Source organism: Anarhichas minor, unplaced genomic scaffold, assembly GCF_050575085.1.
Source record: "Anarhichas minor isolate MPS153535 unplaced genomic scaffold, ASM5057508v1 ptg000025l, whole genome shotgun sequence".
NCBI classification, from domain to species: Eukaryota; Metazoa; Chordata; class Actinopteri; order Perciformes; family Anarhichadidae; genus Anarhichas; species Anarhichas minor.
The window spans coordinates 4,583,503-4,607,053 of record NW_027466471.1 but is presented as its reverse complement, the minus strand read 5'-3'; the positions used below and the strand labels follow the sequence as shown (position 1 = coordinate 4,607,053).

The window sequence follows — 23,551 nt, the reverse complement described above, 5'->3', positions numbered from 1 at the left end:
AAGATGTAGTGAGGTAATGTCTAATTGAGCAGATAACGAAGTTGCTCTCCCTCTGTGTGGGTTGTAATCCAATTTTCCGGGGCTGGCCGTGCATGCCTTTAATGCACGTTAGTGGCATGCGAGTGTGCCCCGCTGGCTAGGTCGTGTCCGCCACTCTGCATGGCGCTTAATCCGCGGTTATAGCCAACAAGGCCGTCGGTCGGGTCGCGGAAGTGGAGCACCCAACTCTCCCGATCCCCCTCAGGTAAACACCGTTAGCTCTGTCAGCACTTTTGCCGCAGTTTGCACCGTTATCACCGCTAGCTGGTAGATGCCGGCTCAGCTGTCGCCACGTTGAGGGTCGCCACCCTTCAATTCAAGAGACGAACGAGCTAAGGCCGTTCTTGGCTTTGAAACAATCCTCCAGTTAGTCTTCGGTCACTGTCTCGGCTTTGAAAACCATGCCTTCAAACCATAAAACACATTTGTGGTGGATTACGCTTTCTTGGCGCCTTCTTGTCTGACCAGACTTATTTGTTTACGTCATTTTGGATGGTTTTATATGTCTAATGCTGTTGATTTTAAAGGCGTGATTTTCTTTTTATGCTGTCTCCCTGCACAGGAAAGCACTTTCTGCTTCTTGCTTGAAAGGTTCTGTAGAAATTAAATCATTATTATCATTATTACTATTCTTCACACACAACCTCCCTGCAGTCTTTTTATGTTGATGCCATAGACTGAGCCACTCAGTCCATTGGAAGTATTTCCTGTACTTTCCTCACATGAATGCCCTGTTATGTATATTTCAATCACAAAAAAAAAAGTAACTTATCCGTAGCTAAAAACGAAATAAAAGGAATATATTGTGTATAATTTAAGTAACTTCTTAATGTGTCACTTTACCTTGAAATTAACTATCTTAGAGTGACAATAAGTTTGACTGTGGTTTGTTAGCTTCTTACTGTGGTGAGCTCAGAGCAGGGGACAGGAAATGTGCATTCTCCACACAATGACATTACCAAGAAAAGAGAGCTTCTTGTATGTGTGGACACAGGTTTCACACAGGTCTCCGACATTCACCGTCCACCTTCAGTGATGTTGTGCAATTACACGTCCCAGATGTGAAACTGCTGGTCTGCTCCAGCTGAGAAAATCTGAGTTCCGTCAGGGTTTACGGCCAAGTGCAGGACTCGGTGAGAATGACCTGAAAAATAAAAATCCAACACGATTTAACTTTGACCTTTAAATACCTTCTTTCTCATTTAAAACAGGGGCTGTCTCAATGGGGGATAAAATAGATCAACAGCGGACCGTGATGCTCTCTGTCATTGTCGGAGTCAAAGCATTGTGGGGATGGTTTGACTTTCACGAAAGTTTTAGCAACCTGCAAATTTCAATGCAAGGCCACACATTCACTCAACAGTAAGTCACGAAGAAATAGAAAGAGTTTCGGACATTACAGATTGAAAGTCAAATCAAAATCACTACATTTTTTTTTTTTTTTAATGAATAACACAATTACTGAAAGTAAAGAAAGTCATAAAGATATTGTAAATGATCTTTATAGGATTTTTAGAGGATGTTTTTCGCATGTAAGCCCCCCCCCTGACAAATTCATAAATACCTCAGGAAACTGTGACATGTCATAGCACACGTAGTGACTTTTGATATATTCAATTCGCAGTTTCACATTTGCTGGAAGCCCAGGACACGAATGAGTCAGCACAAAATGGCTATTGAATATCTCAGTGATAGATGACACAACTGTCGCACGGACGCTGCTATGCGAATATTACTCAGCGTGCGATACATTTATTCCTACGAGGCTGTTGTGAATGTGTTGAGGGATGTAGCTGCACACGCATCATGCTTCAGGTTCTCTAACCTGACAGCTGGTAGACGGGGCTGAGGGAGGGGAACTCCCAGGACCAGCAGTTGACTTGGTGATGAGGAAGGCCGTGACTTGTGACCAGACATTTGTTCTTCTCGGCCCAGCGCAGAGAACAAATCTGCAATTGGAGTCATAAAGAACGGTCTGTCTGATATGTATGCACAATAAAAAAAACTCTGAATACACTTTGAGTCTTAAAGGGACAGTTCACCCCAAAAATAATAACTACATATTATTCCTCTTACGGTGGAGTCCTATTTACCAGTCAAAATTGTTTTGGTGTGAGTTGCCTAAAGCAGCAAAAAAATACATTTAAAAAATCTCCACAGCAAAGTCTCTTTTGAGAAATCATGACCCGGTTGCTGTGAAATTTTCTTGAGTGACCTTTGAGCGCTTTGTGCACCACAAGCCGACTGCCATATAGTCCCATTATATTGGAGAGAAGCCAGACATCTCTACACTCGATGTCTCCAGGCAACTCGCACCAAAACAATCTGGATTGATATAAAGCACTACAGGTAAGAGGAAAACTTTGTTTTTTTGTTGTTGTTTTTTTTAATTTTGGGGGTAAACTGTCCCGTTAATCACCTGAGAATGTGTGTTGGCAGAAGTCACACAAGTCCCCGAATCTGTGTCCCAGACTCTCAGCTCTCCATCGTTCCACCCGCCTCCTGTGGCGATCATCTTTCTCTGCCATGGACACCAACCCATTGCCTGAACACAAAAATACAGTGAGTCTAAAACACACGCACACACACACACACACCCACACAACTGACAACTGTCAGCAGATTGTCTTGTTGTTCCACTGAATTGTCACAGGATCAACTACCACTTTAAACCTCCGTAACAACAGCAAAACCCTTCAGCATACCATCCCGTAGCGTGCTGCTAAAGTTTGCACGAGCTAAGACGGGTCATCGCAAAGTCATATAGCAGAACACACGGTTGCTTGCAGTGTGTGATTGTGGTCGTGTCAATCATGTCCTCCCCCTGTGAATGATGCAGGTGTTCTTTTTCCAAGTCAAATCAGACAGACGATGCACTAAAAGGGTATGTTTTTAGGGCTGGGGCTGCATGGGTGGCAACATCATTAAAATATCCGTCGCCGAGCACGTTAGCATGCTAACATTAGCTTTTCACTATAAGCACTACAGACTGGAAATCGCATACTAGTATATGTATACGCTATCGTTTGTATACTTTTGTGTGAATAAACAGCAGTATGGTTGAATGCCAGATGATACAACAGAGTTTAAAGTCACACCAGTGCATTCCAAGATACAGTGCCTATAAAAAGTATTCATGTTTTATATAATATATATATTTTATATTTATATATTATATTAAAGTGTATTCAATAAGGTTTAGTTTTTTTTTACAGTGATCAGAAAAAAGAGCTTGTCAAGGTCACTGTGTCACATCTGACAGACAGGATCTGTTTTCATTTCTAAGTCCACCGATCACGAAGCATTCACACTGACCTTAACAGCGCTGGGCTGTCTCATCATGGTGATTGGCTGACGTGACCATGTGACCCCAGCGATGTCACCGCCCCAAATACGGAGAAGGCCCTCTGTGGAGCCGCTGGCCAGCCAGTCGCCTCCCGGTGACCACTGGAGGCCGCAGACCTCCTCCTCCTGGACTACGGCGCCCACCAGAGGCTCAGGAGCCCGAGGGTCAAGGTGATGGATGCGTCCGAGAGCAGAGCCGCTGTGGGATTGTGTTAACTGTCATTCCCCTGCAGGAATACTTTCTATTGATACTCAGTGTGATGCCCTTTTTTAAAAAAGAAAGATGCTGGGATTCTTTGTAACTTTCATTTTGCGTCCTGACAACACAAACCTGCTGAGTAACTGCTGCTTCCAGGAAAGCCCTCTGACCACAGACAGGTGTGACGGCAGACGCCTCATGTTCCGTTTGTGTTCAACGTCCCACAGCTACGAAAGTCAAAGAGAGAGAGAGAGACGCCACAAACCAGTCATCCTGCTGATGTTACACCCCCCCCCCCCTCCCAGCCCCATACCGCAGTTTGCATGAATCAGTTTCCTCTCTGTACTCATTCACTTCAAGCTGCAGAGAGCAGCCACCTGTATCTCCCCTCGCCGCGTCCCGACGCAGAGAGTGCTGCCGTCCCGGCTCCAGCTCAGGCAGGAGATGGACGGCGTCCGATGGCGCGCCGGTCCCGGTTGTGGACTTGGGTCCAAAGATCCCGCCAGGGCGCGAGTTTCTGAATTCCAAATGTAGACAGAAGGGCCCAGTGCTAATGCAACCACACCGTTACAACTGCAGTCGAGAAGATTGGTGTCTGAATAGGGAGAGGGATGGAAAAGAGAGAGAGAGAGACGGGCTACAGGGACTATTCTTCTGAGTCAAGTCCTGACAAACTACGGTGTGATTTAGGTTTGTTAAAAACCAACATTCACCACAATCAGAAGCGATATCTTGCTGTTGACTCGCTCTGCTACATGTGATGTTCAACGCTGTGATCATTTATTAAAAAAGCAATAAGAGCAGGGGTCATGTGACCTTATAAAGATCCGGAAAAAAGATAATAGTCCCCCAACACACACCGCACCACCATCAGACAATTTTGACCAGAAACTAAAAAGGTCTTTTATATATATATATATATATACATTTTGTTTATTTGTGTAGTTGTTTTATTCCCCAACTTGAAGCTCTAAATCCTGTTTTCCAAGCCTTCTCTATAGTGCCACAAATAAACTTCTGGGGAATAATATTCTTTATTGTTTCGTTGACCTAAAAGTAGAACAAATTTAAGTCTACAAATCCGGGAATAAACTCATAAAAAACATTTTGTTTTAATTGTAAAATTTAAACTTTCCCAAGTTGCTAAAACCCACAAATGAACAAGCAATAAAGATACAGAGGACGAGACCTCAGTGCTCTCAATAGTAGCTGTAGTGTAACAGTTTATCCCACATACAACAAACTAGAGCATTATTAATCCACAGCTGAAAATAGTCCCCCAACAAATACACTATTTCCTCTAATTTATATAACATTTTCTAAAAAACTATACGGTGTCCAGCTGTTTTATGAAAGGATGGAGCCTTTTATTAGAATGAAACTGTATATTTGTGACCTGTTTTTAAAGATTAACGTCGTTGAGTGTACACAGACTTTGTTGACCCCCCACCCAAAAAACCCCATTGCAGAGTAAGACCAGCCTTATTGTTTTTTTCAGGATTTGTATCTTCTCTTACAGTAGTCGTTCAGCAGCGACGGTGCCGCCAACTTCATCACCGACTTTCCCCGCTGACTCGTGGAAGTTTTGTCCAAGAGAGCAAACGGCTGCAGAGCATGTCTTCTCTCATCAGAATCTATCGTGGAAAAAAATATATTACACAAAACACAGTTACAACACATGCACAAAGTTTCACATCCGAAAGCAATGCATCTTTGGTTTACTGTTGATTCATTCACTGAAACTAAAATGAAAAAAAATGAAAAAGATTGAAAAACACCTTCATAAAACCACTAAACACACTCCATAAGCTTTACAAGATGGACTAGATCTAATGTAATAATACACCATAAACATAGACCGCCCACGGTCCTCAGGCCATCTCTGTTGCTTGAAAACATTTCTGACGATTGTTTGACCCAGTGGAGTGGAAGTAAAAAAAGGAAACATGCTGTACCGGCCGGTAGTGCACCTCCACCTTCTGGAACCGCAGCTCTCCACACCCATCCCTGCAAAAGAAGAAGATATAGTCTTTTACATGACGTTTAAATTAATTTCCATTTCATAACTGGTGTTATTCATAATTGCGTAATGTTTTTTATTTTTAGCTTAAAGGGGCACTGTAGGCGATCAGAATGCTCCCGATCTTGCGTAAAGCAACTTTAAGTGAGCTCACAGCTTTTCTTATTCAAGTAATCTTTCATTTAATAAACCCAATCAAAAACACTGCACCATATTGAAACATGTTTCTCTGCCATTTGAACCTGAAGAAAAAACTGAAACCAGATCCGTTGTTCTGAGTTCTGTCTTGTCACCGACTTTTCAACATTATCATTGATAGGACCGTGTGATAAATAAAAGACAGTCTGCAGATGAGAGTCTAATATTTTGTAGACAGACCTGTTCTGGGGCATTTTCTGTGGCGGGCCGTCCCTCGGCAGTGAAGGTGCGTGGTGTGTTCTCTGTCTCTGATTAGGAGAGATGATGTCACAGAAAACATTATGTTACAAAGCTGCAATGAATCCTCACAGCGAGACGGCTGGACATAGTGGTGAAGAGGACAAGGAATGGACACATGAGGGTTTGTGGCTTGGCTCTATTGTTGTTTAGAAGGCTAACATCAACAAACAAAATCTCTCTAACACTTTGACTGATATTGAATTTGGGGGGGCCATTTATTCCCAAAGAGACATATTTTTGGATATCTGAGGCAATGTATTTTACAGTTAAACCGTACATTTGTTACTCTGCAACACTGTGATATGCAACACTTAGGTGTAACACTTGAAGCACGCTGCAGGAAACAAAATGCATCGACACGTCCATAACACCGATTTTATAAATCAGAAAAATGTAATATAATGTGGTAAAAATACAGACCATTTAATATGCCATTTTCAGAACTCGTACATATTATACAGGTGGAACTTGAATTTCTTCATACCACCTGAGATAATAATGTTGAATTTCAGATGCCCAAATACTTCTGGGAGGAAGTAAAAATGTGATGGTGGAAAACAATGAGCAGACAATCTGTGTCTTTGTACAGTTAAATTGTGGCAAAGAACAAAACATTGATTGAAGTATTTTCTTCCATGTAGCTATACTTCTCCAAAAAAAAATAGTAAAGAATTTGGAGTGATCACAAAAAGGTTTGGGTCAATTCCTTCCTGATCTCATGTGATGATTTTGATGATTTAACTATTGTGAGTGAGGGAGATCAATATCACAGGTTCACATAATACCTCGGTGCGGGCCTCTCCGTGCTGGTTCACGGTGTCTCGGTGGAGAATCCAGCTCCAGTCTCTGGCGGACCGTGTCGAGCTCAAAGCTGGGCTCACACTGCCGCCACGTGGCCAGCGGTGTACTCGCAGCTGGACCCTCGCTGCCGCTCCTCTGGATGATCCGCCTCTTGATCCGCCTCTTGAACCGCTTGTACGAGACGCGATGGGCCTCATTTTGTCCCTGAGAAGAAAAAAAAAAAAGAAAAAGCAATGAATCATTAAAACAGAAATTACAGGAAGTCACAATAATCTCAGAATACTGAAAACGGACTCAAAATGCATACCTCTACAAATTTCAAAACACACAACTCCACTAATAGCAAGTAAGCAAGTACAACTTCCGGTTAAGACTTTCAAAGCAAAAGCATTGTAATTGCCTTTTTTATTTATTTATTTATTTTTTCCCTTTTTAGGGTTCCAGTCCAACAGCTTGATATTAAAGGTGCAGTATTTAGCAATATCTAGCGGTGAGGTTTTAAATTGCAACCAACTGAAATGTCTAATTGTATTTTACCAGTTCTCTTTGAATGAATCTGACCAAATGAAGACTAGGCTATTGGTTTCTGACCACAAAATTGCTAAAATTGTTTTTTAGCTTTTTTGTAAGCAGGTATAAATACGGCAAGATTGAACCAGATGAACAATTGTGTGTTAAAAGATGAGTTAAGGCAGATGAAATGCACGTTTCATATTCCAGGTTAAACTGTAAGCCTACAAATATAGGCTGTATTTAAGAAGTGGACATTATGACGTCACCCATTGGTTTGTGGACTGTTGTTGTGGAGCCTCATGTTGTTTTTTTTGCAACCGATAAACGGAAGTTACCATATTTGGAATGTGAAGCAGTAACGTAGAGAAATTGTATACGTCTCTGGTAGCGGCAGCGACCTGTCAATCACAGTAAGCCCGCCATAAAGCATACCTTGCTTTATGGTCTATTTGACTCTAAATGGACCATAATTTACTAAATGAACATCATGCTGTATTGAAGAAAACTTGAAACTAGAGATTGAGACCATAAACTCATGTTTACGATGTTTACTGATGTAATAAATCAAGTGAGAAGTAGAGTCACTTTCTCATAGACTTCTATACAATCAGACTTCTTTTTGAAGACAGAGGAGTCGCCCCCTGCTGGTCAGTAGAGAGAATGCAAGTTTTAAGACACTTCCACATCGGCTTCACTCAGCAGAACTAGAGGTTGTCGCCTGCCTACACAATACAGCAGCACACGTTTTGTACCGGAATTAATTTGAGAAATTAGATTCTAGATATAAAGGGGTGTAATGTCATCATGAACATATTTCATATTTAACTGAATTACTCCACTCAGAAACATGACCCAAGTATTGAGTGTGCCCTTAAAGCATTTAAACTCGAAAACATAGCAGGCTTTTGAGAGTTCTAAACTTTTGACTTTCTTCTTATTTTGGAGGAAGTCTCGCGCCCAGCTTCCGGTATTGCCGTAGTGTTCGCGCTAACTTTAGCTGAGCTCCAGGGCTTTATGCAGGCGCCCGCATATCGGTCCACGGTTCACTTTTCCACCGCCCCCCGCCCCCCCCCCCCTCCAAGATGGAGGCCTTAGGGGGCTACCCTACTAAGTCCTCCAACCCGAAAGCGAAGACGTTGACGGTCCTGGTGAGCATGACAGTCGGCGTCGGCTGTTTGTTCCTCCTGCAGACTCAGCTGAAGCCGAGGAAACCAACGGACTTTTATTCGTTCGAGGTGAAGGACGCAAAGGGGAGGACGGTGTCTCTGGAGAAGTACCGAGGAAAAGTGAGTCCACATCATCACCCGTCGTTTCAGTTTAGGGAGGATATACGTGCAAACTTTTTAAAAGTCACCCAGCGTCAGTTCAGCTGGTGTTTCATTGCATATAAGGCGTACTTCTTATGGCGTAACGTTACACACGACACCCCGTGTCTCCCCCTCTTTTACAGGCGTCTTTGGTTGTAAACGTGGCGAGCCACTGCGAGCAGACGGAAGCCAACTACGTGTCCCTGCAGGAGCTCCACCGGGAGCTGGGCACCTCTCACTTCAACGTCCTGGCCTTCCCGTGCGGTCAGTTTGGGGACACCGAGACCGGGACCAGCCGGGACATCGAGGCGTTCGCCAAGTCCACCTATGGCGTCACCTTCCCGTTCTTCAGCAGGATCAAAATCATGGGCTCGGAGGCGGACCCGGCCTTTAAATTCCTCACAGGTTGGTATCTAACCACAAATAGAGACACCATCACTGTGATTAACGTCGCTGCTATTGAATTCAAAGTGATCACTAATGTATTCATGGCTGAACTTGAACAGCTGTCTGGCAGGAAGTGCCGTCTGGATCAAACTTCTGCTGCGCCACATCTTCCAACAGCGCTGCAACAACAAATACCTGTTATTTTTTTATGATCAAATCTGGTATCAATAGTAATTAATTTATAACGAAAAAGTATTTGCATCTGTGAAGCTGTTACTAGTAAATGTTTGATATTTGACATGATAAAACCGGTTTCTACTAACACCTGCTTTCCAGAAATACTTGTCATGTCCCAAACAAAACATACACCGATATATAAAATACATATTTATGCTTCCTCAGAGGGGAAAAATAACTAACTTAAATCATGTGTTTTTAAAATTGGTTCCCTGTATATGGATGGACAGGCGTCTGAACTCGTCAGTGAGCTCCTGAGGTTCTTCAAAATGTAAAAATGTAAACAAAGTGAATGCACCTCGGTTTAAACGTAGGTTTATAACTGTGAGCGCTACCTAGTTTTGGTGCGACATCTCAATTTAACGCCTTACGTCTCTGCTGAAATAACATTATTTTTTATCACAGTGTGGCAGCTGCTGATTGCACACCAACAACGTCTTCAGGAATTACAGTTTTCTCTCTTCTGTTGTGAACCGTGGTGATGTAAAGGGTGTGAATGGAATCAGTTATATCGCCGTCATGATGATGCGTACCCTCGTTTTTCACACCGTTTGTATTGTAGCTGTCACTTTATTATCTTTTTTTTGCCATCAATTTGAGGAAGTATCTTGAATTGAATCACCAGATGTTGTGTTAAATTGACCGCTACATCTGGTGATTTCATGCCAACAGTTTCCAAATATCCTTCCAGGGAAATACACTATATCTCAGTGTACATTTGATCTATATCACACGCTTATTAGAGAGTAACAAAAAAATATGTATTTATATGACCTAAACATTGACATTACCTACAAATGCAAAAAATTGAAAATGCTACGACAATAATCTATCAATAATCCATTCAGGTCGTTACGTGCACCGTTAATGTGGTGTCGACGTGCTGCGTTTTCAGATTCGATGCAGAAAACCCCCAAGTGGAACTTCTGGAAGTTCCTGGTGAATCCAGAGGGGAGGGTGGTCCGCTTCTGGCGAACGGACGAGCCCGCCGAGAGCGTTCGACGAGAGGCCACGGCGTTGGTGCGAGAAATCATCCTGAAGAAACGGGTGGAGCTATGATGGTCCGACAACATACCGGACACACATCTGCGTGAATATGTGTGTGTGTCTTTTTAGCAGCAAGGACATGACTGAACTCTGAAGTGTTACAGCGAGCGCGGTTGGGTGGAACATGCAGGAGGAAAAGATCCACTTCAAGTCATTCACAAAGTGTGTCTTTGTATGTGTGTGTGTGTGTGTGGGGACCATCCTGCGGTTAATATTGATGATGGACATTCCTTATCATGACCACTGCTGCAGCTGAAGGATTGTTCAGCCATCACAGTGTTTTTTTTGTTGTTTTTTACAAATGATTAGTTTGGCGTAGTGTCTTCTTTGAACCATCTCTCTCTAATGTTAACAGTAAACTTTGTTATGGTGGAGCATAAACCTTTTTAGCCCACTTTGACTTATTTGAGCCCGGCATATTGTGAAACATCCATCCAACAATAAAATTCAGTCATGATCACTTGATTTAGCTCAGGATCTTTTTGTTCAGGGTTTAAAAGCTAGAACAATACCAAGAGCTGAATTAACTGTTGATGCAACAATTTTTGTTTTTGCTATTCGACATCGTTTCTAACGCAGTTATTACAGTGTCACCTCTCAGTTTGAATATTTGAAAAGACTGATGACTAGTTGCCAAAAAGAGGTAGTGGTAGCGACCTGTCAATCACAGTAAGCCCAGTTGACTCTAAATGGACCATCATTTACTAAATGAACATCATGCTGTATTGAAGAAGACTTGCAAGTAGAGATTGAGACCATAAACTCATGTTTACAATGTTTAACAAGAGAAGTAGAGTCATTTTCTCATAGACTTCTACACAATCTGACTTCTTTTTGAAACCAGAGGAGTCGCCCCTTGCTGGTCAGTAGAGAGAATGCAGGTTTAAGACACTTCTGCATCGGCTTCACTTGGCAGAACAGAAGGTTGTCGGCTGTGTACAACCTGCCTTATTTTGTATTTTTTAATACGTAGAAGTACACGTTAGCTGAGGAGTCTACTAGTTTGTGGATTTAGATGGACAGTTGGAGGGCAGCAGCAGGTAAGCTGGCACACAGAATCAACCAGCTAACAAGACACTGCCTACCAGCCACCCACAAGAGGAGAGAGCTGAAGAACATCAGGCTGTTTTTAAAAATAGCTCTTTGCTATACCAGAAGCTCAAACATTTGAAAATAACACCAGCTGCCTAAATTGGACAACTTCAAAAATGAACTTCCTGGTCGCTCGCATCTCCTGATGCACCATAAAGTGCAGGAGTCTGAGCATCCGGGGGGGGGGGGGGGGTGAGTAATAACTGTAGAGTCAAATGTAACTGTTTAGGTAGCAGAGCAGAGTGAGCTGGCACAACAAACATCAGCTAACATTACACTGCCTCCCAACCAGCCACCGTTTACAGGCATGTATGCAAATGAATGGATTTGACTGTCGAGCTGAACGTCCAACATGAAAACATTTCTTCTTACCTGTCGTACTATGTATCAAGCTAGATTGTTTTGGTGTGAGTCACCACAGCAACGTCTCTCCAGAAAATCATGACCCAGATAATGTTGATGACACTGGCGCTACAGGTAAGAGGGAAAACATTTTTTATTTCTGAATGTGGGGTGAACTGTCCCTTTAATGCTTTCCTCGTTCATTCCCCTCCAAACTTTATCCGACTGTTGAGTCTTTATTTATCAGGTGAGTGATAAGCGGCAGGGTGTCTGAGGTCAGTCGGTAGCAGCAGTGAGGAGTGCAGCTGACAGCTGTCCATCAGATAGCACAGCAGCAGTACACTGCCACACTGTCACCACCTTCAGAGGCCAGACTGGGAGAAGGAGGCCACTACAATTAACCCTTTGATATAGATGTACCTCTTACCTTGAAGGGGCAGTGTCTTCTCTTCCCTATAACATCTCTCAGCATTCTCCTCATATTGTCCTGGTTATATAAAAACAATAAAATACCTCAGTCAAAGTGCTGCTCATTATCGCACCAAAAACGACTTTCTTATCGGCTAAACTAAGACCTCTAATTTGAAAATTATTTGTACTGATGTCATAATGAGTGGCCTATTAATATGTGCTGTTTGAATGAAAGTGTAAACAGTTGAATAAGCTCACTTCTTGAATTAAATTAGAAAACTGTGTCCAAAGAGACACAGCCATGTGTTTAGATTAAAGTGGTTGTCTTGGTAGCAGCAGCAGCAGCTCATAATGATAAATACCTATAAAGCAATTTTTTATTTTTTTTTGTAACGACAACTTATAAATGACTCACCCAGTCGTTTGATGGTCCACCTGTAAGTTTCATCTCCACTTGAGTAAAGCCCCGTTCTCCTTCCCTCTCCGCCCGTCTGAGGTCGCAGTCATGCCCGGTGCACCGTCTGCTCTCCCGGACGGACTCCGCTCCCTAAATACTCTCCTCCGGGCGGACGGTGGAGCGGGAAGTCCCGTCATCTGCTATTGGTGCTTATAGGTTGGACTTTTTTTTTTTTTTTTTTAATGAAGTAGACCTGTTTACTGGGATTCCCTCCGCGTCCTGGTTTCTACTGGAAACAAATATATACAATAAAAAAGAGCAACGCGGTAATGTTTTAAAGGTGAAGGCGGCAACATGTTATCAGGGAATGACCCAGACAAGGACAAGACGTATAGTAGGCTACCAGTCTACACGCGCTGTATCATTTAACTGCCAGACTCGCATCTATTAGTCTCTGTCGTTTGGCTGAAGAAAATGTTGTTCTAAAGATTAATAATGATGATTATAGTTTAAGAGTTCCTTCAATAATAGGGAGAAAAAAAACATTATAATCATAGACAAAACATACAGAATTATAATAAATTGCAATACATCATAGCAGCAGTGCATATTGATTTTTGTCAGATTATACATGATGTAAACAAAATATTGCCCTATCAGGTAAACGTTCTACAGTTTTCTAATTTAATTTGAGTTATTAAATAAAATATTTGTATTAACAACTAAACTGAAATTATACAAAATAAATCAATTCGAGGATTTTAAGCAAAAATATTTTATTTAACATGTTAAGTATAGCCTACAATATATTAATAAACTAAACTGAGATTATAATGATAATAAAATATTACTTTGATAAAATAAAACAACTTTCACAATAAATATAAAAAGTCAACAAACACACCAACACCATAGAAACAAAAGACATTACATTTCATAAGTATTTTCGGATAATCTCGTGAGTGCTCTTCGACACTCGTTTTGCGGGAACAGTCCGCGCCTGTTTTAATGACGAGCTCTGCTCTGGCGCTAAGTGGGCCGAACGGCGCGAGCGGCGCACGTTCTCGCCACCTGCCACGTCCATATGCGCTCGCTCACCACGAGCTCGAGCCTGGAACTGTGCGACAGGTGCGTGCTCTCAATGACACGCAAGCATGCAGACACGTGCTCCCATCAGAGAGCCCCTTCAGCGGCCAGTTTAGTCACAACAAAGGGCCATAATGCATAATAAAGTTGTGGCAGGTTATTAGTTATTAATAAAGGTAGGCTATGTAGGTCTTCTCCGAATTGTCTCGTGACTTTGTCGTTATAAGCAGGTAATTAGGCTGGTAGGCTGTTTAATTATTGTGTCTCTGTGCTGTTAATGATTTATAGGCATTTGTAGCATCTTTTTTTGTGCACCATTTGTCTTAATCGTCATATACACCTCATGTTGTCCTCATTTTATTACTTAAAAAATATTTTATTGCTTAAATTATTGTACAATAGTTCCTTATATAACGTCTCACTTGAATAAGAAAAAATGCTAAAATAAAATCTTAACTCTGTGTAAGTGATATTTACCCAGAGGTCTTTGCACCTCCATTACAGCATCACTCCACATGGACTAATGATTGTTTTTTTCTTTTCTTTGTTTTCCCGCGGGGCTCTGTCTGGTTTGCAGCCTCCCTCCAGGTTTGGCTTTAGTCACCTTAGAAACTCATTGTGTCTGCGTTTTCCTCCCCCTCCCTCCCGCATTGTCCCCCGCTGTTTGGCGGTAGCTTAACCGGTCAAATGTGTCACGAGCAGCTCAGCTCTCGGTGACAAAACGGATTTGTTTGCAGTAAAAGTGTCTCGAGGCGCGCCTGGCTGTGAAGGTTTGTGCGGTTCCACGAGGGTCGACAAACAAAGCGTCCTGTTTGATTTATACGTTGGCAGCAGGAAGTTAAGTCGTTGACGGCTGCGGGGGTCACGTTTGGTGCCCGTCAGAGATGGAAAGTTACCTTAGCTTACTTATAAGTTGTAGTTCTAGATGGAAAAAATTTGCTTTTTACATGAGTTACTTTGCGATATAAAAATTCAATAGTACAAATAAATTGTATTATTGTTGGATAATATAACCCTTTATTGATCCTGAAATTCCCAAGCTACCCAGCAGAAATAATAATAAATATGTATACTGTATATATACAAATAAATACAATTAAAAAAAATAGCATGTCCTTTGTAAGCACATAATATGTGCATAAATGCATCAATATTTACAATCCAATATCATATATATGATTCTGCACTGATATTTTTGTGTACTTTTACTTACAGTTTCATGCAGAGTTCAAAGCTCTGAACATTTAGTTTGTTCTTCAAGACAGATTTTGAATTTCTCATTTATTCAAGCAGATTTTGTTTTGTCACTCGTGCAAAAGAGCACAATTGTCCACAATTTGCACGATGAGCACTTGAACGTGTCCTACTGATCAAAAGATGAGCTGCGTCTTTGTAAAATTGTCACGCTCTTCGCTGCTTCTAAGCATTTCCTCATCATTGAGCCATCACATGCGAAATGATCAGAATCTGTCAGACATACATGTAAATTACATTAGTCTGTGGTATACGTATGTGATAAGCTATTCGCTTTCTTCTTCAGGGAGCTTTTTTTTGGCATGGATGTCATTTTGTGGCATATGTCAGCTCACTGAGACGTCTCTGTTTACGGTACATTGCTACACAAATACATTTACTGTACAAATGTGCATACCATTTTTTTTGTGCATGAGTATTAACTTTTCCTAGTAATCTTTGACATACTGTTGAAGTGGAAATCTAAAAAGCTCAGTGCAATACACCATAGTGCTCATCTAGACAAAACTGACATTCTTGTACAATACAGTAAGCAGTCACTTACAACAAAAAAAAGCAGAGCAAAACAGAGATTTGTATATGAGAAACATTACCGGGTTGACTGCCGAAGTAAAAAAACATCTAAATATTTTGACCAGTACCATTCTCACAGTGACTAAACAACTTTTCATTTTGGTGGCCCATTTACTGAGTTACCAGGTTTTGGAGCATGAATAAAAGATAGATAGATAGATAGATACAGTTTTAGGGAGTTTAAACAGGTGTCCCACCTGAGGTCCCCTGGACCGGTCCGCCTCACACAAACCCACCGTTTTACAGCTAAAGCCCTCAACAGGGAGGTAGAAGGAAGATTACGTGACAGAAACACAAAGGTCAGAAGGTCACATCCTCTTGAAATAAGTTAATCTCTTCTTCTGTTTTGGTTTCTTCTTCTACCAGGTTTTTAAAAAATAGGTTTTTGGGGAAATATGCTTTATTTCACTGCTTATACAGCTTAAGTGTTTTGGTTTAGAATAGCAGGAAATCATGCAACCTGGGGGGAAAAACATCTATTTCAATTTCCAAAACCAAGGATCTAAACAAGGATGTTGGCTGCAATGCATCATGACTCAGTGCCCCTTGTTCAGACCACACAGTCACTCAGACAGAGACAAAAGGGAAGGAAGTCCCCGCTTCTTAAAGTCAGGTCACGGGGTCACATTTGTTTCGATGCTGCAAACAAGAAACGTTTCTTTCCGTTTGCTCAAACACCACCTCTTAACAAAAAGCACTCCAACACAGCTTTACAAAACATAACTTTTATTTCCCCCAAGACAAATCATATCGTCGCGGCGTGAAGATAAACCCGACGGTGCCCCATTGTTTGGCTGGATCATTACATTTCGAGGCCTGTAAACAGAAACACAATGAAAAGTGGCAGTGTCATTTCCTTTTGTCAGGCGCCACCTCTGACTGATCAGCTCACGAGCTACCTGAGGAAGACATCACTAAATCATTTACAGATCTCCCTATAGATTTGTATGTTAAGCATTAACAACCGCTGCCCACCCACATTTCCTCCCAAATCACAGAGGGATCCAGCTTTGCATTCGCAAAGCCCCGGTTTCAGCTGTGGTCGGGAACCCAGCGGAAGCGGTACCCCCCTCGCTGTGTCCTGGAGGTGAAGGCCCGTCCATGAGGAAACACCCGAGTCCTCATGGTGCAGTGTTCTCGGACAGAAGTCCTGAAGGACGAGACGCTCTCATCGGGCTCTGCTCCGTCCGCAGCCGAGCTGCTGGAGAAAGAAGTCTGTAGGCCTGAGAATGCACCGTGCATGCGTATGGTGTCTGGTTCCCGCGGCGGTCTCGTCCTGGCATTGGCGCCGTGCAGGACGGCGTTGCAGCGCGTGCTGATGTCCCTCAGCATGTCCTCCACTGAGTCGGAGGGCTCCGTTCCGTATCCTTCGTCGAGCCGCTGCCGCTTACAGGGACTCAGGGACGTTTTGTCGCCGCAGGGCATCACTGGCTCCCTCACCTGTGGGTCTCTGACTGTCATCAGTTTCTGAAGACCAACAGACATACAGATGGATTCATTAGGTTAAATAATAATATGCGTGTATGTATTTGGCTGTGCTTTTATCTCGGCCTTCTACTCACTTCGAGCACTGAGGCCAGGTGCTTTGCGCGGCTGGCCAGCTGCCTGAGGGAAAGGTTCCTCTCCTGGAGGGAGTCGATCTCTTCCTGTCGTCGCCGTAGAGTCTCATGGAGCTGAGGACGCACAGAGACAAAGTCACGCTGACACAAGACACAGAGAGTCCTTTCCTTTTACCTATTGGCACAACCAATTCTTTGTGTTTCGACACAAGTTATTTCAAATGTAGCAAATGTGGCTCCAGTCACACGAAACCACAAACTCGGAACCACAATTTTACATTTTACTGGTTCACACAAAGTCTCCAGTGTGCACATTTTTAAACCACTGGGTTAAAGGGGACATATGCTAATTTCCAGGTTCATACTTGTTGTTTTTGGTGTCTACTAGAACATGTTTACATGCTTTAATGTTCAAAAAACACATTATTTCTCTCATGATGTCTGTCTGAATATTCCTGTATTCACCCTCGGTCTGAAACTAGATTCTAGACTAATTCTAGACTAAATAGAATTGCGTTAGGCGACAGCTTGGACCATGTTTACTTCCTGTCAGCTGATGTCATTCACATACAATGATAACTGGAAATAAACGGGGACACATTTAGAATGTTTAAGCTGAAACTTGTATTGGTAATAAACATAAATATTCTAAATGTGAAGTCACAACCGCACAGTAACCATGGCGACCCATTTAAAGGCACAGTTTTTGGGTACGGGCTGTGTGTATTTCTCCATGGATTGAGTGTTTCTATACTTTTCACAGTATTTATTCAGTACTTAGACCGGATTTTAAATTTAAAAAAAGACATGATATTAAAAATAAAATATTTTCTGAGCATCATTTTGGAGACAAAGTCTTGACAGAACAATAAACCAGTCAAAGGTCAGTCACAGGGCTTTGGGCTCTCTTGTTTACACCCATCTAAACACAAGTCACACATGTGAGTCACAGTCACCAAATCTGAAGAAAAAAGAAGAAAAAAAAGAAACGCTGAACGTCGTTCATAAATCTCAGTGAGGATTTACCTGATTGTTGACTTCTATGGAACCTCCCAACGCCCTGCCCTGGTACTGAGCGATGCCCTGCCAGGGAGCTTGGTCTTGGGCAGATGGGTGGCCTGCTTCTGTGGAAGAGTAAACCAGACCGGCCCCTGAAGAGAAGCACCACTGAGGGGTGAGGAGGGGTAGGACGCATCCCTGGAATGGTACCAGCTCAGCTGGAGACAGACTGCTCTCCAGGGTGGCAGGAGAATCTGACAGAGGAGACAAACACCTCAAGGTTTAGTCAGCATGTCATATTTTTGAGTATTTATTATTATTAATATTAGTAGTATTATTATTGTAGTACACACTATCAAGGCTTAGATGTAAATGTTTGCAAATCCACAGCAGAAGACTTGCTTTGTGTCACTCACCTGCCATGAAATCCAGCGCATAATCTCCAAAGTCTTGGTCATCTCCATCAGATTCGTTCACCTGAGGGCGAGTCAAATAGACGATTAAAATGCATCACACGGATTAAAAAGTCTGAGCCAACATGGAAATCACAACTGCCCCCAAACCTGGTAGTCCCACCACGACCAAGCGGCGCGATGTGGCCGTGTGGCAGAAAAAGTCTGGGTGCTCATTTCAGTGAAGTGTGCCGTCGCGTGAGTGTGTGTTTTTTGGACGCACTGTGCCAAAGATGCGGCTCGTGGACCAAAACGTGGAAGGTCCTGCCAATTAGCGGTATGGCGTGTCACGAGTAAACGATCTCATTCGTGCAGAATTCCAGCACATCGCGTCAAACATTAACAACCTTATCTGCCGCCATCATCTCTCTCTCTGGCATGTTATTAATTGTGCGTTAATTAAAGTCGTGGATTTACATGACAGATCTGGCGCCACAAAGACACGGGACGTCTTATTAGGAATAAGACATGTCTTTGTGGCACTGAAGAGTTATATATATATTTTTTTCTAAACTCACCTGAGAGCCGAGGGAGTCGCTCTCCCGTCTCACCGCGGACGCGCAGTCCTCCAAATCATCCCACGAGATTGTTGAAAAAGCTATAACACAAGTAAAGTGCGTCTGCATGATTCAAGCGTGGACCATTTATGTGCACGTGCCGTCACGCGCTATTGTTGCATGAAACACAATCATAGAGATGCGCATACCTTGCTCAATGACGCATGGGAGCCCAACGTACACACTGACCGGGCTGCTGCTCCTTGGCACCAGCTTCTCCTGCAGGTAGAGAGTCTGTTAACGCCGCTACACGGAGCTGAATTATATGCATCATTGTCAAGAGAAAATATGTCATACCCTTGTGTTTCCCGCAGCCCTCCGTTGGTTGGGGCGCGTTGCACCAAACACCCTCCTGTCTCTTTGCATCTCCATCGGCTCGGTTCTGGCTGCAGGACTGAAGGGACCACTGTTTGATTCAGAGCTGATTTATAGACGGAATTCTCCCGGTTTGTGCCTCTCCATACCGCGTCCTCGGCACCAATCAAATGCACTTAAACGGTCTCCAGGGAGCAACAGGCGTCCTCGGAGACTAAAATTGGTGCAGACAAACGGTTTTTCGTCGTCTGAAGTGTAAAGTGGTGCCGCGCACAACGGCGCCATTACAGCAGGTGCTCTCTGCGTCAGACGTGCCCTCCCTCCCGCCTGCGGGCACATATTCCCCTTGCGCGGACATATAGAACCATGTCCGTTTTTATAAAATCTTTAGCTTTTGTTTGCAGTCCTCATAAGAGAAGACCAGCCTGTTAATATGGCCCTATCGTCCAGTGCGTAATTTCTATCCAGCTGTGCGTAAAATACTTGAATTAAGTCAAGGCCTGTCGCAAAGTGCAAAAAAAGGAAAAGGGCAATTACGGCAGACAGCTCAGCAAACACTGGTGACAAATGCTTCTATTAGTAAACAAACAAGAGTGATCCTGGTTGACCCTTAACGCTGAATGCACCTGTGTGGTCGACACTGTGTCAGCAGGCCAATATGCCACGCGTAATGGATTATCAGAGAAAGGAACCTCTATTGGCCAGGCTGTGTTGGCACAGGTCAGTTTCAAAATGATGATGCAACGGTGCGTAAAGACGTGGGTAAACTGACCTCCAGGCAAACAGCGACAATAGGCCACTAAGGTCCCTTATATGGTGAGAAATGTGTTTATTTCTGCTGTTGACCCTAAAGAGGGATTTAAACCTCACATTTAGATCCATGTCAGTCTTGTAGTTTAGTGTTAAACAGAGTAATTTATGCCACAGTGGGTAGAAACCCCTGCTTTGCCCGCATCCAATCCAGATAAAGCTGCCATGCGGTGCATTTCGTCAAATTGCATGATTTTGTCATTCATGTCATCCAGTCAGTCTCCACGACACACTTACTTCACATATTTCAATTCAAATAATGAAAAAGGCCTCCTGGTGGGTGTGGATTATGGCTTCACGTTCTTATGATCATTCAAGAGACCAACACGAAATAATTTACTGATCATTTATTTATTACAATACAAACAATCAATGATAATGAGTGCATTTTTTACAGGTCCTTCGTGAAAGAGGTTGCAACAGTAACACATCCCGTAAACTCGCAGCATATATACACAGTAAACAATGACTTTGATTCGGAATTATATAAAAAAATAAACAGAATATATTAATGTACTTCATTGATAAACAAAGGCCTATGTGTAAAATAAATACAAACGCAATGTTGTAAAACTTTCATTCAGTTCAACCGACTGACTGTCTATGAGTATGCATGCGGCGGGTTTGCATAAACACCAGACTTCACTTGAACATCATCTCTAAATAACCCCTAGAATAAACCCCCCAATGTTTAGGGAGGGATTTGGCCTTTTCACATCCGCACACATCACACGGCAGACATCACTTCCAGTGACTCCTGGTTTAACGACACCAGCAGTCTCAGGTTGTCCCTGCACTCCTGGGCCAGATTGTGGTTGCGGCTCCCCTGAGTCAACAGGGACAGGAAGTGGTCCTTCGCTTCTGGAGAGTCCACTTCACAGATCTCGGGGCGCTCGGATGGTTGGGTACACTGCTCGGCCACAAAACCGATCCCCTGGTCCTCCTGCTCACCTTCCAGTAACTCACCGGCTATCCACAGCGCGCAGCGAGCGGTCAGGGACGGTGGGTATTTGTTGAAAGCGTAGTCCGCCAGACTCAACTCGCACACCTTGCGCGCGAGGTTGCCAGACCGCCCGGGTCCTTTTGCGTCTGGATACGTGCGCGCAAACCTGCCGCCGCCCGCGCTCTTGGCCTCAAACTGTGCCGCTTCGGCGCAGTTGGCGTAATAGTCTAGGAAAAATGCCAGCGTGGGCGCGGTGAGCCGGAAGTTCAGGCGGAGAAGGACGAGACACTCCAGGTTGCAGAGCTGCTCCTTGGTGAACGCGTCGCAGCACAGCGCCAGGAGGTGGCCGATCCGTGGCGAGCACACCTCTACCTGGGTGACCAGAGAGAGAGAGAGAGAGAGAGAGAGAGAGAGAGAGAGAGAGAGAGAGAGAGAAGAGAGAGAGAGAGGGAGTGAGTGGCGATGAAGGATTTCTAAACTGTCAACCATGGTCACCGGGCACGACACGCACCTGTTTGCTGGCCAGGAGGAGCGCAGTGACGCCCAGCAGCTGGAAGCAGTCCGCGGCCACCGGCGTGGACGCCATGAACCTGTCCATGATGTTCACCGCCAGGCAGCAGCACTCGAAGGACAGACGGAAGTGTTTGTGGACGGGGATGAGCCAGCTGACGAGTTTACAGCGGGCCTCCGCAGTCAACTGCGAGTACAGAGCACAGACTCCATTAATAAAAGACATGGAAAAATAGGGAAGGATTTTAGTGACAAGACACGTGTTTATCCATCTTCATATCAGTTATATAGATATGGTCATGTCATTATTTATGCATTAAGCCACCTGTGTTTCTTTAGCTCCAATATGGCAAGATTGTTGTAATTTCAGGAATCTTATTAAAAACATATGAGGTATTTAGACGTGGAAACTATATCTAAAACAAAAGTTAATCTCTATATGAAAAAATGAGCTCCACTATAAATTATGAATATCCAATGGATAATCAAGCTATTCTGAAATAATAGCAATGTAAATAAAGTAACATTTAAAAAAAAGGTTTTGGATTACAGATGTTGTTCTCTTAATTAATATGAAGTGTGAAAAGTCGGCTAAATAATAGTTTTATTCTAACCTAATTCATATAGAAGTTGAATACATTACACATATTTCTTATTCATCTATTGTTCACCTGACTACTGGTCCGTGACACTGGTCACGGACCGTGCGTTATAACCTACTTGTGGCTGGCGTGCCAAGCTTTTGCAGGAATGAAACTGCGCCTCGTTGTCCCTCTGGATCTGGAAACCGACGTCGCCGTACTGGAGGTACCAGTTGGACAGCTGTCCCGCGGGAGGCTCGTCCGAACGCAACGGGGACAAGTCTACCCGAGCCGGGGAGCAAATCGGGGAGGATCCCAGGTCTTCCTCGAAACCAGAGTCGCTCAACTTGGACACGAGCGTCTGCTTTCTGTGCCGGGCGGTCTGCCGCTGCCGGACCGTTGCGTGCGCTTCTGTTGGAGGGGACGCGCCGGCCGTCCGTCTCCGTTTGTAAACGGCCTCGGAACCACGCTCTCCGTTCACAAATAACACCATGTCTCCGGTAGGTTGTCACTTACCGGAGCCTTTCGATGGCCGTGTATCACTGAGGCCAGGTCCTAACACTGTAGCAGCCTCCTGGATGTTGGCCGCGGGATGGGGAGGGGAGTTCCGTCTGGTTACGTTAGTTTTCCCGGGGTCTTCCCCGCGCTCCTGCAGCGCACCTTTCTCCCGTCGCCCGGGAAACCGAGGTTAACAATCACTTGTCCCATGTAGGGATTAATTATCCTAAACCTTGAACCATATGTTAGGTTATCGCTTTTTGCTGTCTATAGGCTCATGAAAACAAATTAGATCACATAATCCCCAAAATAATGTAAAAAATTATGTTTTCACATTGAATTGTAGCCTAATGTGTTACATTGTTACACATGTTACTTTGTGATTTCATCAGATAAAAATTGCTTTTCCACTTGTGATATTGAATGTGAAATTTCAAAACATTTTTACAGAAATAACTGAAAAAAACATGAGGCTATATGTTAAATGGCGTTGTAGTTGCATACATGTGGCCTATTGCTTAAAAGGGCAATTGCAATTTGTATGTAATAACGTTTTATAAGTGCAATGATTGTTATTATTGATGATTACTATTATACAAAATTAAGGAAGGTCTCTCAAAATGGAAAACAACAGATGGGTGAAGATGGAGGTTATTATGTCATTGTTTATCCATAACGATGGCATAACATCTCATAACACATAACAATCATCTCCAATATTTTAGTTTTTCTCAACTAACTTTGTGTCAAAACGCCACCTGAATGCGGTTCATGATGATATAATATATTGAGTAATTATTCATATTGATGGGATCCGCACTGACATTACGGTGGGCGGA

At 43.3% G+C, this 23,551-nt stretch overlaps 4 protein-coding genes across 4 annotated transcripts; 1 reads left to right on the top strand and 3 right to left on the bottom strand.

Moving 5' to 3' along the window:
* Positions 1 to 833: 833 nt before the first annotated feature.
* Positions 834 to 6,128, bottom strand: LOC142957670 (cell division cycle protein 20 homolog B-like). The gene is made up of 9 exons (XM_076099620.1): positions 6,111 to 6,128; positions 5,539 to 5,590; positions 5,101 to 5,217; positions 3,961 to 4,178; positions 3,716 to 3,810; positions 3,355 to 3,583; positions 2,459 to 2,584; positions 1,865 to 1,988; positions 834 to 1,183 (listed from the first exon to the last, which is right to left on the bottom strand). The coding sequence occupies exons 1-9, from the start codon at positions 6,126 to 6,128 to the stop codon at positions 1,086 to 1,088; spliced, it is 1,077 nt and encodes a 358-aa protein (XP_075955735.1). The 3' UTR covers positions 834 to 1,085.
* Positions 6,129 to 8,380: 2,252 nt separating this feature from the next.
* On the top strand, positions 8,381 to 10,798 carry gpx8 (glutathione peroxidase 8 (putative)). The gene is made up of 3 exons (XM_076099541.1): positions 8,381 to 8,641; positions 8,806 to 9,067; positions 10,182 to 10,798. Exons 1-3 carry the CDS (start codon positions 8,438 to 8,440, stop codon positions 10,343 to 10,345), a joined length of 630 nt encoding a protein of 209 aa, XP_075955656.1. The 5' UTR covers positions 8,381 to 8,437; the 3' UTR covers positions 10,346 to 10,798.
* A 5,722-nt stretch (positions 10,799 to 16,520) lies between these two features.
* Positions 16,521 to 19,421, bottom strand: mcidas (multiciliate differentiation and DNA synthesis associated cell cycle protein). The gene is made up of 7 exons (XM_076098832.1): positions 19,353 to 19,421; positions 19,205 to 19,274; positions 19,017 to 19,096; positions 18,463 to 18,523; positions 18,074 to 18,300; positions 17,051 to 17,161; positions 16,521 to 16,955 (listed from the first exon to the last, which is right to left on the bottom strand). The coding sequence occupies exons 1-7, from the start codon at positions 19,419 to 19,421 to the stop codon at positions 16,521 to 16,523; spliced, it is 1,053 nt and encodes a 350-aa protein (XP_075954947.1).
* Positions 19,422 to 20,569: 1,148 nt separating this feature from the next.
* Positions 20,570 to 22,969, bottom strand: ccno (cyclin O). The gene is made up of 3 exons (XM_076099589.1): positions 22,354 to 22,969; positions 21,635 to 21,820; positions 20,570 to 21,495 (listed from the first exon to the last, which is right to left on the bottom strand). The coding sequence occupies exons 1-3, from the start codon at positions 22,705 to 22,707 to the stop codon at positions 20,908 to 20,910; spliced, it is 1,128 nt and encodes a 375-aa protein (XP_075955704.1). The 5' UTR covers positions 22,708 to 22,969; the 3' UTR covers positions 20,570 to 20,907.
* Positions 22,970 to 23,551: the final 582 nt, after the last annotated feature.

Excerpts from the sequence above, each read along its gene's own strand:
- LOC142957670 (XM_076099620.1), bottom strand. Across the intron at positions 4,179-5,100 it reads GTCGCTGCTGAACGACTACT|ACACCAATCTTCTCGACTGC; the intron begins GTAAGAGAAGAT and ends CTCCCTATTCAG. Across the intron at positions 1,184-1,864 it reads CCCCGTCTACCAGCTGTCAG|GTCATTCTCACCGAGTCCTG; the intron begins GTTAGAGAACCT and ends TTTATTTTTCAG.
- gpx8 (XM_076099541.1), top strand. The coding sequence starts at position 8,438 with ATGGAGGCCTTAGGGGGCTACCCTACTAAGTCCTCCAACCCGAAAGCG. Across the intron at positions 8,642-8,805 it reads TGGAGAAGTACCGAGGAAAA|GCGTCTTTGGTTGTAAACGT; the intron begins GTGAGTCCACAT and ends CCTCTTTTACAG. Across the intron at positions 9,068-10,181 it reads GGCCTTTAAATTCCTCACAG|ATTCGATGCAGAAAACCCCC; the intron begins GTTGGTATCTAA and ends CTGCGTTTTCAG.
- mcidas (XM_076098832.1), bottom strand. The coding sequence starts at position 19,421 with ATGCAAAGAGACAGGAGGGTGTTTGGTGCAACGCGCCCCAACCAACGG. Across the intron at positions 18,301-18,462 it reads TGCGCTGGATTTCATGGCAG|ATTCTCCTGCCACCCTGGAG; the intron begins GTGAGTGACACA and ends CTCCTCTGTCAG. Across the intron at positions 17,162-18,073 it reads CCATAGAAGTCAACAATCAG|CTCCATGAGACTCTACGGCG; the intron begins GTAAATCCTCAC and ends GTGCGTCCTCAG.
- ccno (XM_076099589.1), bottom strand. The coding sequence starts at position 22,707 with ATGGTGTTATTTGTGAACGGAGAGCGTGGTTCCGAGGCCGTTTACAAA. Across the intron at positions 21,821-22,353 it reads GCTTGGCACGCCAGCCACAA|TTGACTGCGGAGGCCCGCTG; the intron begins GTAGGTTATAAC and ends CTGTACTCGCAG. Across the intron at positions 21,496-21,634 it reads TCCTCCTGGCCAGCAAACAG|GTAGAGGTGTGCTCGCCACG; the intron begins GTGCGTGTCGTG and ends CTGGTCACCCAG.